The sequence below is a fragment of the Cottoperca gobio genome, chromosome 6 (assembly GCF_900634415.1).
Source record: "Cottoperca gobio chromosome 6, fCotGob3.1, whole genome shotgun sequence".
NCBI classification, from domain to species: domain Eukaryota; kingdom Metazoa; phylum Chordata; class Actinopteri; order Perciformes; family Bovichtidae; genus Cottoperca; species Cottoperca gobio.
Window position 1 is genome coordinate 20,633,544 of NC_041360.1, and position 14,580 is coordinate 20,648,123.

Genomic DNA, 14,580 nt, shown 5'->3' on the forward strand with positions numbered 1-14,580 from the left:
TAGGAGAGTGGTGCAGATTAAGTTTGCTCTTCAGGGAGAATGGGCAGTCAAAACACTGACGTACTTGACCAGGTCAGCCCACTGAGCAGGAGCGGTACTGTAGAAGTGGTCGTTTGAATCAATGCTTCTCATTGTTGGCTGGAGACGGATTTCAAAAACACTTGGACGACACTCTCAAGGGCCTTTCCCACCGCTACGGCTCCCACACTGAAATACTCTCGTCATACCTGCATTGTTTGTTATATATCCCATGCGGTTAACAAAGTTTATCACAAATGCATTTCCCATTTATATCATATTCCTGTTTTTTTGTGCAGTTATCAACCCCACACAAAAACCCAACACAGCTGACAAGGACCGGACCAAATAATAAAGAGACTCATGGAGATCTCCTCGTCTTCAGCTGAATGTTCCGACCACTCCATGTTGAGGTCATCGCTGGTTGGAAACTATGTGAAGCACAACCTTAAAACTCCATACGAGGCGTTGCCTAACACCGCGCTCTCGAGATGCATCTGGTAACAGGGCCGTCCTTTGTGAAGGCCTCCACAATTAACAGAGGAAAGGAGGCAAAGATTAAAGGGTCATGTCCAGGGAAGATATAATTATAACTGACATTTCCCATCTTAAAGGGAAGCCTTTCACCAGGATGACCACGGAGCGGGTTAGGAGTTGCTGAATGAGCCGTTGCCCCGTGTTACAGGTTTTGGTGTGGAAAGCAGGCTAGTGACTAGATTACTGTTTGCCCAGCATCTTGAGAGCAGAGCTCTGTCTGAGTGGGGAGACAGCTGAGGGGCTGCAGAAGATCCATCACTCGGGTCAGCCAAGGAAGACCCCCGGATTCAAACAGGAAATACTCTTTCAACACCAGGCAATAACAAGTCCACACAGTTTACATTGCGCTGACCTGTCTACAGAGCGCTGCGAGAGACGTAGAAGCAGTTTGTTTAACCGTCCACGTCACAACAAGTAAAAGTTAATGGCACACTAAAAATGTGGATGTGATAATATGAGATTGGAAAAGAAATGGAGAAGCGTCATTTTTGTTCCATGAGAAGAGCCCGAAATCATTTGTGTTGATGATGAATCAGTTACAAACTGAGCAGATCTGGTACCTACTCTAGAAACTCTGTGATGTACTTGCGGCTGCACTTGGACCACGACCAGGGATTGGTGTCATAGTTGAGGGTGGGAGCCATGACATGATACTGGTGCTTCATGCCTGCCTCCCGACACTTTGGGTTGTCATCGTGAGGCATGTTGAACCTGGTGCCGAGAGGGGGAAGAAAAGGGGGGTTAGAGATGGAGAAAAGGATATAAGGAACACACACAAAGTAATTATTAGCTGCTTAATGGCTTAGTTGTAGCAAGGTGGATAAATGTCACAGGATTTACATCCAGCCATTTTTACAGAGGATCACCCCACACCATCCCTGTGGGCCGCCACACACAGATGCAGCCACACAGACACATCTATGAGTAACTGCCCACACTGTGCACCTCACTCTCCACTCGTCTGTGTTTTGTTTGTGTCTTGTTTCACATAAACCTCCCAGATGTTTACACAGTAAAAAATCCCAAAAGGATTCAATAAAACTCCGACCGGCCAGTAGGTGGTGCGGCATCTTATGCCAAACGTCATTCTTTATCTATCAGCAGCTATATCCCTCCACCATCATGGCAAACATGCCAGTGGGAACCACCTCCAGTTCAAGTCTGAGAGGTCAAAGGTCACTAAATCACATTCTCAAAGGGCTTTATGCAGAGGGAAAGGTAGGGGCAGTGACACCGTGCACATCATCACACATGTATATGTTGCTTCAGTGTCAACACAGGAAAACATGCAGCTGTATGATGTCTGAGATGTTTACAACAGGATGTGGGCTCGGGACTGCGGCCGAGGGTCGATCCATACCGGCACACAAACAAGACCTAGCATTGGCTGGCATGAGGCCCACCCTACAGGGGCCGAGGGCTTGAAGGCAAACACCCAGGGAATAATTAAGCCTCTGGCACAGTAATGAGCTCCGCACAAACAAACCAAGCTGCTGGCTGATTCTGACAACATCAAATCAGGCTCAAATTATATTTGCATTACTTACTACTAACTATTCTTTGTCACGTATGATGGTGCACGGGTGCATCAGGGCAGACCGTGTTTAAAAGGAAAACGAACAGCTCCATACTTTGCTATGTAGGCTTATTATTGTGAGAGGAATTTGTGGCAAGCTCTAAACAATGTGTACTCTTAACACATTAGGGTGATTAAGGTGACCAAGGATACTAGCTTGAAATCCTGAGGTGAGATCCTTTTAGTGTAATTAGGTCATAAATCAGGAAGTTTTTTTGGCTTTCTGTTTGCCAACCTCAAGGGATAGATCAATAGAGGAGTCAATTCAAGTGAGAGGGTAGCAACCCCAGCACTTAATTATAAGCAACCAGATTAAAATGTGATTAGTTAAGAGTCACTTTTAGTGAGAGTTTCAACAAAACAAACTGATTTGTTCTCTGCACAACACACCCTTCATGCCATGCTGTCATCTAACAAGATTTTCAGCCACACAAAAACAGATTTCTGTGCTGAAATGCCGATAAATAACTGTGAGAGTAAGACATACTGCTGGGGTGATGACGACTTGAATTCCTGCAGATTGGATGTGGATACACAAGAGTCAGAGTACGTCTGCAGGAACTTCTTTTATCAGCATTTCAACACTGACAGAGTTGGTGACACCAGAGGGAAAAAAATGGATTGCTTCCTTGACAGCGGATTACACATTTTAGTTTCTTCAAATCTAGTGCTCTGCAAAACAAACCATCTTTGACAAACTCAGTCATTTCATCCACTAGGTTTACGTGTGATCGGGATAATGGCAGCTGCGTTTTGTGGCGTAGCACATATCATAAGATGTTAAAGAAGCTGTTTGCGGCTGTACACTCTAGTTAACTAGTGATATCAGAATGTCAGGAAGATTTATTTGTGATCTAAGATATTTAAAGCCTTGGCATCGTCTAATGACAAACTTGATTATATGTGTCACCTTTGAACGGCTATCAAATGACATCGCCTCGCCTGGTAATCCCCATGATGGCTATTAGTAATCACACGTCCTTGCAGTCATCTGAGAAAGGCCTCCCATCCATTAGTCTAAATCTTTCTTTAATCTGCAATGCTTTTGAGTGGCTCCCACTACCTGACACTGGCTTTCCCAGAGCGCTAAACACTCTGAGAGCTCACGCCTGTGAACGCAGCGATTAACCACGCCAAGAGCCAACTGGGCCTCCAGCTGGTTGAACTTTAGCATAAACAGATCCACACGAGATGCAAGGGAAAGAGGGGGGGGGGGGGGGTGCGTAGACTCTTCCATCTGGCTGCTCTGGTTCCGTCTCTCCACTGGAAGAATGTGAGAGAGGAGGTAGAAGAATATCTTTCATTCTTCACCAATGGCTCACACGACACTGGTCCTTTTTTTTACTACCTACACAAACGGACAGGCAAACCGGAAAGAAAATCTCGCACTCATTTTCACTTCCATACTCTGCGAGGGAGGTGGGAAGAAAGAAAGAAAAGAAAAAGGGCAGATGCTTTCTCCAAAAAAACATCCCCATAAAGTGAGTCAGCTGAGATGGAAAAGGAGACGCTTGTGTGAAATGAGAACCATTGTGTTAAACTTCACATCTAAGGCTGACAGCGCTTCTCAGATCGCACCACATTTCAATTAACTGGATTACAAGATAGACGTGGTAATGTGTGATTTACCGCAATTTTGCCTGATGGGTGTTTGTACTAAACATCTCCCATATGAGAGATAAAGTCATGTGTTTTGACTTGGTCAGATACACATTATACATACAAGACCTTTTTTTCTTCTTCACACAAGTGGCAATATTTGCATGTTGTGAAAACACTAACGTTACTCACACGTTACGGCACCGTGACATCTTCAAGTTGCTTTATAAGCCTCGGGTGCTGATAAGTGGAGAAGCTTTTCTTTTTACTTACAACACGTGCAAAATGAATTCTGTGGACTTGTCCTCTCTGGACAAAGCTCTGCCTCTGACACACACAGGGTTAACTTCTTGAGCCGTATAATAAGGTATTAAAGGCTGGCATGTTATTAAAAGTCAAGTTTTCACTTTATTATGTTTTGCACCTGTGTCTGCTGCACCCTACGTCTCTTGATAAGAGGGCTTTTGTTGGTCAAAGCTGGCTGTGAGGGGTGAGACAGGGTGTGTGTACAGTATATATGTGTGTGTGTGTGTGTGTGTGTGTGTGTGTGTGTGTGTGTGTGTGTGTGTGTGTGTGTGTGTGTGTTGGGGTAAGGGTAGGGGGCTGCTACAAGTTATGTGCTGCAACTTACACATGGCCCAGCTCATGAGCAATGGTGAAGGAGGCACTAATTCCATTTTCCTCACTGATGGAGCAGCTCCGGAACGGGTCGCACATGGTCCCCAGCTCCGCAAGCCCTACAGGGTCACATACACACACACAGATGCACATGAGCACATAAAGACACACAGCTATTTGAAAAGAAAACCCTGCTGCTTGAGTGTTAAAGGCGATTAAACCATCAAAACTTCTGTTCCATAAGAGAGATTAGCACCACCACCGACTCCCTCCATCCTCCCTCCCTCCTCCCACTTCTACCACTCTGTTCTGTCACTATAATATTATTAGCTGACAGCTTGCCATACACTTATTACTGCACAGTTTATGAGCTGTGGTTACCGAAGCGGAAAGTTAATTGAGTAAGACTTGAGTTGGATGTATTTTTGCAAGGAAAAAGGCAAAAGGTTTACCTAACGTGTCGCATTTATCTTTCGCACGGCAGATGTCTTCCCTGAAACAAGAAAAAACATACAATGCCGTTAGCTCTTTTTGCAGCTTTCTTGAGCAACTTTGCTTTTGCTTTTAAATTATGGGAGATGAAGGTGTACCTGGTGATGAGGAGTGCTGTGTCATGGTGAGAGGGATGGCTGTCGTCCTGGACGTTTTGGCCCTGCTGCCAGACGCAGAAGTTGTGGAGAGTCGTGGCAGCATTGAAGCTCACTGTGGGCCCTTCCTGTTTTGGATGAAACACCATTGCGAATATGACCAAGAAGCCGGGTAGACATGTTGTAATGTTGTAAGCAGCAATAGTTGAAGTAAGTACGTCTTAAAATCTCATGTACTGCAGATATCTCGCATAAATAGGCGAAGATCAGGAGCCTCCTACAGCTTTAGAAACAACGTCAGTTCAATTCATTTTAACTATTTAAGAATCATTTAAAGTGACTAAATACAGTCAGCCTCTTCAGCCACCTCTCTTTACTTGCAGGTGGCTGGTTGCCTCACTATAGTATCGTTTGTTTTCCAACGAGACCTCTCTTGAGACTTGAAACTGACAAGGCAGGCAGTGTCCTTTCAAACAGGCCCCACGGAGAAAGGGCCGGGCCAGGGACACCTGCACTGACGTCAGCCATGCTAGTAACCTGCATACAGGTAGCATTGAAGACCCCGCACTCACCTGTTCATTGTGGACGACGACTAGCTTGACAATCATGATGTTGATGAGGTTTCCTACGCTGGGGTCCCTGTACACTGCTGCTACCTGTAATAAAGACAAAACACACAGACAAAAAATGCAAACCTCCACTAACCTGAGCCAGAGCACAGACAGGGACAGTAGGAAAGCGAGTCTACTTCTCTTAACTCAATACTTGGAATGAGAAAATACGGCTATTACTATTTCTAGTTCAGCTCCATTGGGTTTAATCAAAATAGCAACAGTTCATTCAAGTCAAAAGAAACCAAAGAAAATTCTCCTTCAGGGTAAGTTTAATCAACAAGGTATTAAAACCAATTACAATTCCCTCACAGACCTTGGCAAAGAAAATGTTTTACTAAACGTGGACCCAGCAACAAATGTGAAACTTCAGCAAAGCTGGAGCTCAGAGCCCCTCTGTGAGGACAGCAAAACATTCCCTCTGTAGTTTTTCCCCCTCCGCTTCTCTTGCTTTTCTCGTACACGCCTGTCACGGTCGGCCAGCAGCCGTGTGCGGCCTCCTGACAGGAACTCATTAGTCCACTATAAACATTTAGCTTGTCTTAGCCTAGGGGGAGTCGAACGTGGCCCAGGCCTGTCCAGAGTGGCCAAAGGGATCCTGTCTTTGCATGCTCTAAGTCCAACTGTGACCCAGGACGCTGTTCTGTATGCTCTCGCCTCAATGTCTGTTATTTTATGATCAGTGCAATAACCAGGAGTGATGGGAGGGGGGTCATCACTACAGTATCTCACGCAGCAGCTTAGCTAAAAACAATCTCGACAAAGAAAAGTCACCAGCGACCATCAAGGACACCGGGGTCATATTGTTTGTGGGAATCTTTGGGGTTAAATGACAGGAAGAGCAGTTTACATTGTTCGATTACGCACATGTTATACATGGTGCTTTTTATTAAGGATGATTCTGATATTTTCTACAAACAATATCTAGGAAATTGATTATAGGAAGAATCTCACAAAGACATTTCGTAGGTGGATGGGACCATATATTAGACCATGTGAAGAAAAGAGATTCAGTTCTACATATTTTGGATGGTTTGGTTCAACTGTGGCTAAAGTAAAGTGACGGAGAGACTGTTAAAGAGGGAGGGAAGAAAACGTGTGTTTGTGTGTGTGTCTGCACCACTGGTCTGCAGACACAAGCCTGGCAGAACTAATTTTTTGGCACATTCAACACTGACTGTACCCTCACAGTCTTACTTAAGGATAACACGCCATTGACAATCATTACTCCGGTGCATGTTAATGAGTGTTTTCAACAGTCTGTCTGTAGTGGGAGATAGACAGCAGAAGGTACACACAGTTCATTACAATTGATAACCTATCCTGCTTTGACACACTGACTTCCCCAGCACTTTTAATACACACTCTCTCATATAGACAGAGACAGTCAATCAAAGCGATGCTGGCTTAATCACCAGCCAGCTATCCCAGTCAGATATAGGACTCATAAAGAAGTCGAGGTGCTGAGTCAGGACATTACCAATTAACTAGGCCACTTTCGTTCAACAGCAGCATGCTAGGGTCACATCAGGGTTTACAACCAAAATGTCAAACTGTAACATCTGAGGCTAGAAAAACACAGATAAACCTGGACTGGGGGATTTAGTTTCTAATTGTAAAGGTTTTGTTCACCAAATTACAAAGGAAAACATGAAGATAGTTTGTGTTTTATTTGTTTTGTTTGTCTATTTAATGCTGCGTTCACAACATTGAAAAAAGGTTTACAGCAACATCTCTTTCTAGAAAAACACCCAGTTACTCTGGAAAATTTTCATTGGGGCTATTTCCTGAGAATGTAGGTCCAACGGGTCGAATTATCGAGAGCAACAGGATCATTTTAAAAATGTTTTTCCATTCCATTCTTTCCAATTTTGTGCGAACCAAAAAAAAAAGAATTCATGGTGACGGACTAGCATTAGCAGGTTCCCTGTTGGCTGGTGTATTAGCGGTTAACCAACTAGCCTGCAAGTAGTCTGTATGTCATCTTTAAGCATCATCTATTTCACTGTAGGATGAATGATGTGATCAGGGCTTTAAGATGGGGCACAATTTTTAGAACCAACATGTTTGTTTGTTGTATTTTATGTGAATAAACCATTTAAAATGACGAACTGTATGCACATCCACATGTGTAAGAACCACACAGTAGTGCTAATGTTTACACGTGTATACAGTCAGTATATCCAACTACAATGATAACATACCAAATCCCCTAATAATATTGAACAACATAAAAGAAATCTTCAACATTGAGACAAAATAATATTTTTTAGAAACATTGTTTTACTTACTACTGACATGATTGTTAGGATGTAGTGCTCAAGGTTGCGTCCATGGTGACGCACCATTTTGGCATCTGCTGTCACCATCAGCTCAACGTAGCGAGGGTAGGAGAGGAAGCGCTTGCGTCTGATTGGGGATTTGGGGTGTGTGTTGGTGGAGTTGTTGTCATAAATGTGTTGATCATCGATGGTTTCTCTGAGAGAGTGCAGCTCCTCCACCATACTCCCCCTGCTCTCAAAAGCAACCGGCCTCTTGGAGTTCTCTGCAAGGATTGAACAATGATGATGAGTGATGATGTGGAGAGGAAAAGATGTTTGGAACATATTCATTGGATTTTTTAAATCATGATCATGTGGAAGAATGGGACTATCATTAACTCAAATTCAGCCGCACTGGACACCCACCGCGTTATGGTGTGAAGGCATTCCATGAGAGAGCATTGGTACATCTACGGTTAAGAGCCGAGGGTTTTAGCTTAGCTGAATTCCAATGACATCTATGACTTCTATGGCAGAAACCATGGCTCAGAAAAAAGTTGTACCAGGAGACACAAGGTCAGCGGTGAGACTTGAGAATATTCAGGTCAAGCAATGTGCACCCCCTCTGCCTGGGTGTAAGGCACAGAAACTAAAATACAATCCCATGACGACATTTTGCTGACTCACAGAGGGACAAGCCTCAGTGTGTAATCTACAAAGGGATATAAAAATCCTCAAATTATCCCACCTCTCTCAGCCTGTGCTGTTTATTATCTGAACATTAAGTAAAATGTGGACAACCGCGGTGAAAGGTAACATCAAATATATACAATGCCAGATTGAAACAATTCCATTGATAGGCCTGCGGTGAACAACACTTTCAACACCGGCCTCATATGAGGAAAAAAAGAGAAAAGATCCAGGAAGTCAGCCATAAACTGTGCATACTCAACTGGCATTCTCTCAGCTGAAGTGCACGTGTTGAGCTGGCCGTGAGCGATAGATTCCTTCACCATGACAGAGTGAAGTTAAAAGAGGCAGATACACAGACTAGGAAAAACGTCAAGAGCGTGTTTCATTGGAAGGGAAGGAAAAGGCAAATCTGCAAAGGTTAAGGATGAAGCCGATTTAATTAAACATACACTTGTGACTGTCCATGTCCACAGGCGGACTGTCACCTTTTGGAGGGGGGAACAGGCTTTTTAGTCTCCATACAGGCAAGCTCCAAAATGCTCATAAACAAGGTAATGTTGTTTGGGACACACAGCTGCAGCATATTCCTGTTACTGACCAGCAAATCAGCCCATACTGATAACTGAGTGATGGATATTTCCCCGACGACAGAATCCCTTCATCTCTATGATGAAATCATCTGTATATTCTGAACATCAAAATGCTTCAAAACATTTATTAGTGTGTCCAGATTTGTAATATGGTGTAAGAAAGACTGCTTGCAGTAGTTTGTGATGCATTTAAGCAGCTTCCTGACAAAAGTGAGCAATACATGTAGCAGGACTGAAGAGTAAATCCTGCAAACACACAGAAATGACAGCTGAAAAGGCACAATCTGAGAATTCTTTGACAATTTCTTATCTTATTGTTCCAAACTTTGCAAATATTGGGGCACCTTTTTCACATCCACAACTTATATTTATGTGGCCCAAATGCACTCAGTACTTTATGCAGTGTTTTGCGTTGCCTTCAAAGAAACATGCAAACATAAAGTGACATTCAGCAAACAAATGATTTTCAGTAATTTTTTATCACTGTCAGTGTTTACGAGCCAAGCATAGTTTGGAGTCCTCAACTTTAGATAACCCGATTATAGTGAAGAGTTCCATTGTCTTCGAAAAACTCAATCTTTCCAGACAGTTACACAGAGAGAGATTGTGTGTTAGGTCAGGGAATAGCAAAAAAAAAAAAAAAAAAAAACTTGCTCCCAGATTATTCAAGTGATGCCCCCAGCGGGCACGCGAGGCGGAGCGTGACTCCCTGGCACAAAGGCATATGGCTCTTGCTGCCGTGAGGCCCAGCCCTAGGCCAGTGCCAGCATCCAAGTCAGCGCCAAGCCTGTCTGTGCACACAGCCCGGGCAGCTGGGCCAGAACAGAGCTTTGTATTTTCCAGGAAAAATCTCTCCAAGGCCAAACCCACCACACTAAACCCCTTAAACAGACTCATCACTGCAGACAGTCTGACATCAAAGGGATTATCAAAGCAAAGAAGAGTATCTACAACTACAGAAGTTGGTGTTAAGTCGCAGAGCAAGCGAGTGTGAGATGAAAAAGGAGAAGAAGAAGAGGAGGAGGTGGAAAAAAATATGGCCCCTGTTATAATAGCCTTTGAATCAGTGCAGATTAGCCACACACAACCTTTCCCAAATCGCCTTAGATACAAATCCCCCTCTCACTAGGTAGTGAGCTGCTACTTACACCATGAGAAGACAGGGGTGACTGCCCTGACCCGCCGGGCATACAGAGACGTGACATCTCCCTCAGGACATCAGGCGTCAAATCAACATCACCTACACATCCACATGTCTGTACTTCACATGTTGGAATTAATTACCATCAAAAAAGTGATACATTCAATTCCTCTTTACACAAGCTATAATTTCACGACCTTGAGCCTATAAAACCGAGCTCCAGTAGTTCTTCATAACAGAGAACAATAAAAGGAGCCCTGCACGGCATGAGTGTAAGCATTTATAAATGTTGTAATTTGGTTGGCTCCAGTATGCACATAGCTAAAATAGACCCACACTCCCTGTTCTGATCTAACGCCTACTTAACTTGTAAACTTGCAAAAGTCTTTTTATCACTGTGCCAAAAATGTATCAAACACAAGCAATATTAGAAACAATGTTTATCTATTCACTAAATAACATGTTTAATTGCACGCGACGTACCCCACACACATGAGCAGTTTCATACATATTTCAAGATTCCAGATGCGTTTGACTGTGTACTTATGTTTACACTTAATTATTTATTTACATTCATTCATAAACACAAAAATATGGAAGCATTTTAATGCTTGTATAACTCTGTTGGAGCCCATTCATGTATATCCAGACTGTCCTAAAGGATCTAATTCAGATTTCAATCTAGATCAAAGAGTTGCTCTTTGACTCTCCTTCAGCTCTCTGTCAAAAGTATCAATGCCAAGAGCCCAACAATGGGGAACACACATTTCATTGTTGAACTAATTAACATTCTTTTACAATGGCCCGCTGAGAGTTAAAGCGCCCTATTCCCCGGGTGCCAATTAAATAGACAGTATACCTTACATTGAGTATAGGTACTTCCTTGGTTCTATACAAGGTCAGACACTCTGGTTACTGACAGTATAACTCAAGGGGCAAAAAATGTTGAACCTCCCGCAGACAGAGACACAATTAAGTGCAATTCTGTGGCTAGACAGAGAGAAGCAGAGGCAGCTAATTGTTGCTGCTGTAGAAAGCTTTTAAAAGTGACGTAGCATGGCTTTTGACCTCATTGGAAGATGGTGTGCTTTGTACACTAACAGTGCTCTCAGGGTTCAATTGTTATTTTGCGTTTAGAGAAATGCTAAAGACATCATGGTGGTCAGCTGAAGAATGTGTTTGGAGTAGCAGACCTCCTCTGTTGAAACAAAAAAAAAACGTTATACTGGACTCCTAATGAAGGGCCCCTGTCCCGATCCAAGAGTGTTTTCTTTCGTCAGACTCAAACTGATAAGCATATCTGACGATAAGATTTAAATAAATTCATCCTAACAGTCTGGAGATTACATGATTGATGGATGACTGAGAGACCAACCTCAACCAACCTCCTCGAAGACTGCGCAATTATTTTCATTTATTTAAAAATGGTCCCACATCAAACACAAAATGCCATCGGAGCAGGCATACAAACAGGGCCAAACATATCCCTCCTTGATTGAGGTAACTAATGCAATTGTGTGTAAAATGACACTTAATGTGAGTATTTTGGAGGAGGTTATGGTTAACGGTGTAAAGTTAAGGTGAAACCATGGCATCGCAAAAACCAACAATTGACAAGTACACTGAGGAGGGGCACTTAAAGGTTAATTCCATTTAATTAAGACTTGGATTGTATTTTCTTACTTTGTGCCATCATTCCTGTCGGTAACAATAACACAGCCAGTATGGATGAGGTCATTACATCTCCCATATTATCAAACATCAAAAAACCTATTTAGGACCCTGAAACAAATGGTTCTGCCTTTACATATACAAAGCAGGTCTGCAGTGTTGAGTGATTGTTGGCCTCTCAGATGATACACAGCCAGACCTGCGAGCGATAACGATGATGTTTCACTGGCCACCTCTCAGCACTGCCTCTCCCCAGTCCACCTCAGTGGGAAAGTGTCGCTCTCCTGTCACCCCCTCTCACCTCTGACTGTTACCCATGCCACCATGCAGTAAGTCACTGTCACTCAAATTGCTCTAACCATTCCAATCAGCCCCCATCTATTAAGAATGCCCAGACAGTAGACAGTGGCAGAAAATAGCCCCAGCTGGAATCTGTCAGGGGAACTCCCGAGACAACACAACACATTGGGTTCAATAGGCTGAGGCCTCGGGGGCAGGCAGACACATGGCAGCTATTAAAGTTATAGACTGTCTGTAGTTGGCCAGCCCAGTTTTACCCTGTCCAGAATATCTGTTGTCTTAAAATCAGATGCCTATGAGTGCCATAGGCCATGTCATTAGCTGCTGGCATTATCTGTCATGTAGTGTTATGAAATTTAAGGAAATAATGTGACAAAATATCATGCCTGAAGAAAAAACTGGCACATTATGCAAACCGTACACACGTATTGGCTTCAAAACTCGCAGTCAGTGTACGGCAAAAACTTTTTTTTAACTCATTTGACAACTTACTACAACACCCTCATCATGGCGTTCCAAAGAAAATGCTACATTCAAAAAAGGACAATTTAAAAGACAAAGAAATTCTATGTAGGCCAATAGCAAAGCAGTGGGTGAGAAATCTACTTGAGAGTAGCAGGTGTAAAAGGAGAAAAGCGGGCAGTGGGAGTTGGGGAAAAAGCTGGGGCCTCTGCCAAACTCTGGAGCAAAACCGACAGGCCCATGCAGAGCAGGCCAGGACAGCTCAAACACATGAAGAATGAAGTTCCTTTCGCCATTCCTCTGCACCGCTTTGCTCGGCAATTCTCAAAACTCAGTAGGACTCTTCGTCCACTGACAGGCCAGGGAGATGACATGCACTCCTGACACATGCACACAAGCTAACCACATCTATGCATACACACAAAAGGCCAAAACCAAACAGTTTTTCCTTGCAACAATAGATACTTCCTGGAACAGGGGAGGTTTAGTCTGTCCAGGGCGCACAAGGGCACAGAGCAAGCCTAAGCCTTTTGGAGCCATCTGACATTAAGAAGCTCCATACCATCTAAAGCCAGATGAGGTGAGAGAGGTTGTCTCAGTGTTAAGCGCCCGTCCATCACACCCTGGCCAGCCACCTTTCCTGACCCCTGTCAAGAGCTGCAGTTAAGAGGAAAACAAAGAGCTTTTTTGCATTCATAGTTCCAACTGAGGCCCAGCAAATAGGCCAGCAAGCCCAGTAACCACGCACCTCTCAGAGGGGAAAAACTCAAGGTCACATCCACCCGTGAGTGACTCCAAACAAAGAGGGAAGTGAGGTCACAATCAACAAGTGCTTCCATTCACATACATGAAAGCGCAAAGGGAGAGCGGGCAGCGATTCAAGTCGGCTAGTTCAAACCCCAGGCGGGGGAGGGCATTTTCCATGTAAATGAACCCATTGACCAAAAACCTGATGCTAGCATTGAACTATCATGTATACACAGTGGGCACCAAGGGGGGAATCCTATACAATGCTTGCGTTGAGGGTCAGGGGGCACAGATGCCATGTGTGCCAAGTATTGCCGCATCAAAGCCAGTCACTTCGCTGGTCCCAGCTGCCCTCAGTTAGCCATCAAGAAATTGGGTGAAGCGCGCGGGAGCCAACACTGGAACATTGGTGTTTGGGTTTACGGCGGGTAGTGTTTGCTGTCAAGTTGTCTGTATTCAATTCATTGTTTCTAATTCAGACAAAATATGACACCCCGCAGCTTTAGACATGCAGCCAACGAGTGTGAGAAAGAGATACTGCACAGCTCCCCTTCCCTCCGTCTCTTGCTTGTCTTCACATAGATTTTAGAGAGCAAAGGGAAGAGACCGAGAGAGAAGAGTCTGCCCCTATCTGTTGCCACCCTCATCCCCGTGGTTATCTCTATCGTAGGACGATGCAGGGATTCACATGCAAGCTCGGAGACAGATACCCCGTAGAATGTGTCATTAAAGGTCGGAGCTGTGTTGTGATTTGAGCCCTGTAAGCTTCTTCCCCAGGGGCTTTAAAAGCCCGAACCAGGCACAACAAGGCACTCTGTGACTTTAAAACATTAATCACCCACTCAACAGCTATCTACACTAGAGGTATTCTAAACAGCAGAGAAGCCACCCAGGTTGGCTGACAAAGAAAGAAGACTGATACAGTTCCTAGAAATGTCAGTCACAGAGACCACATTTCATGGTCATGTTGTTCAGATTCTTTGATTTACTCTGAGATTTCTGATTCTAATGCTGTAAAACATATTTTAATCTCACATCCATTCAATAGTACATAGAGCGAACACACGCAGTGGAGAAAAGCAGCTGAAGACATGTATATAGTCAAGTCCTGACTGCTGAAATAACAAAACATCATTTTCCATCAAGGTAAGACTTAGAAGCTCTTATCA

General features: G+C 43.8%; 1 protein-coding gene across 1 annotated transcript in view; it reads right to left on the minus strand.

The window, feature by feature from the left end:
• The window catches only part of LOC115009426 (A disintegrin and metalloproteinase with thrombospondin motifs 20), a 72,040-nt gene that overhangs the window by 49,249 nt on the left and 8,211 nt on the right, over positions 1-14,580 (minus strand). The window contains 6 exon segments of the mRNA XM_029433385.1: positions 1,120-1,266; positions 4,362-4,467; positions 4,801-4,841; positions 4,939-5,063; positions 5,508-5,591; positions 7,838-8,091. Of these exon segments, the coding sequence (XP_029289245.1) occupies positions 1,120-1,266; positions 4,362-4,467; positions 4,801-4,841; positions 4,939-5,063; positions 5,508-5,591; positions 7,838-8,091 (757 nt within the window).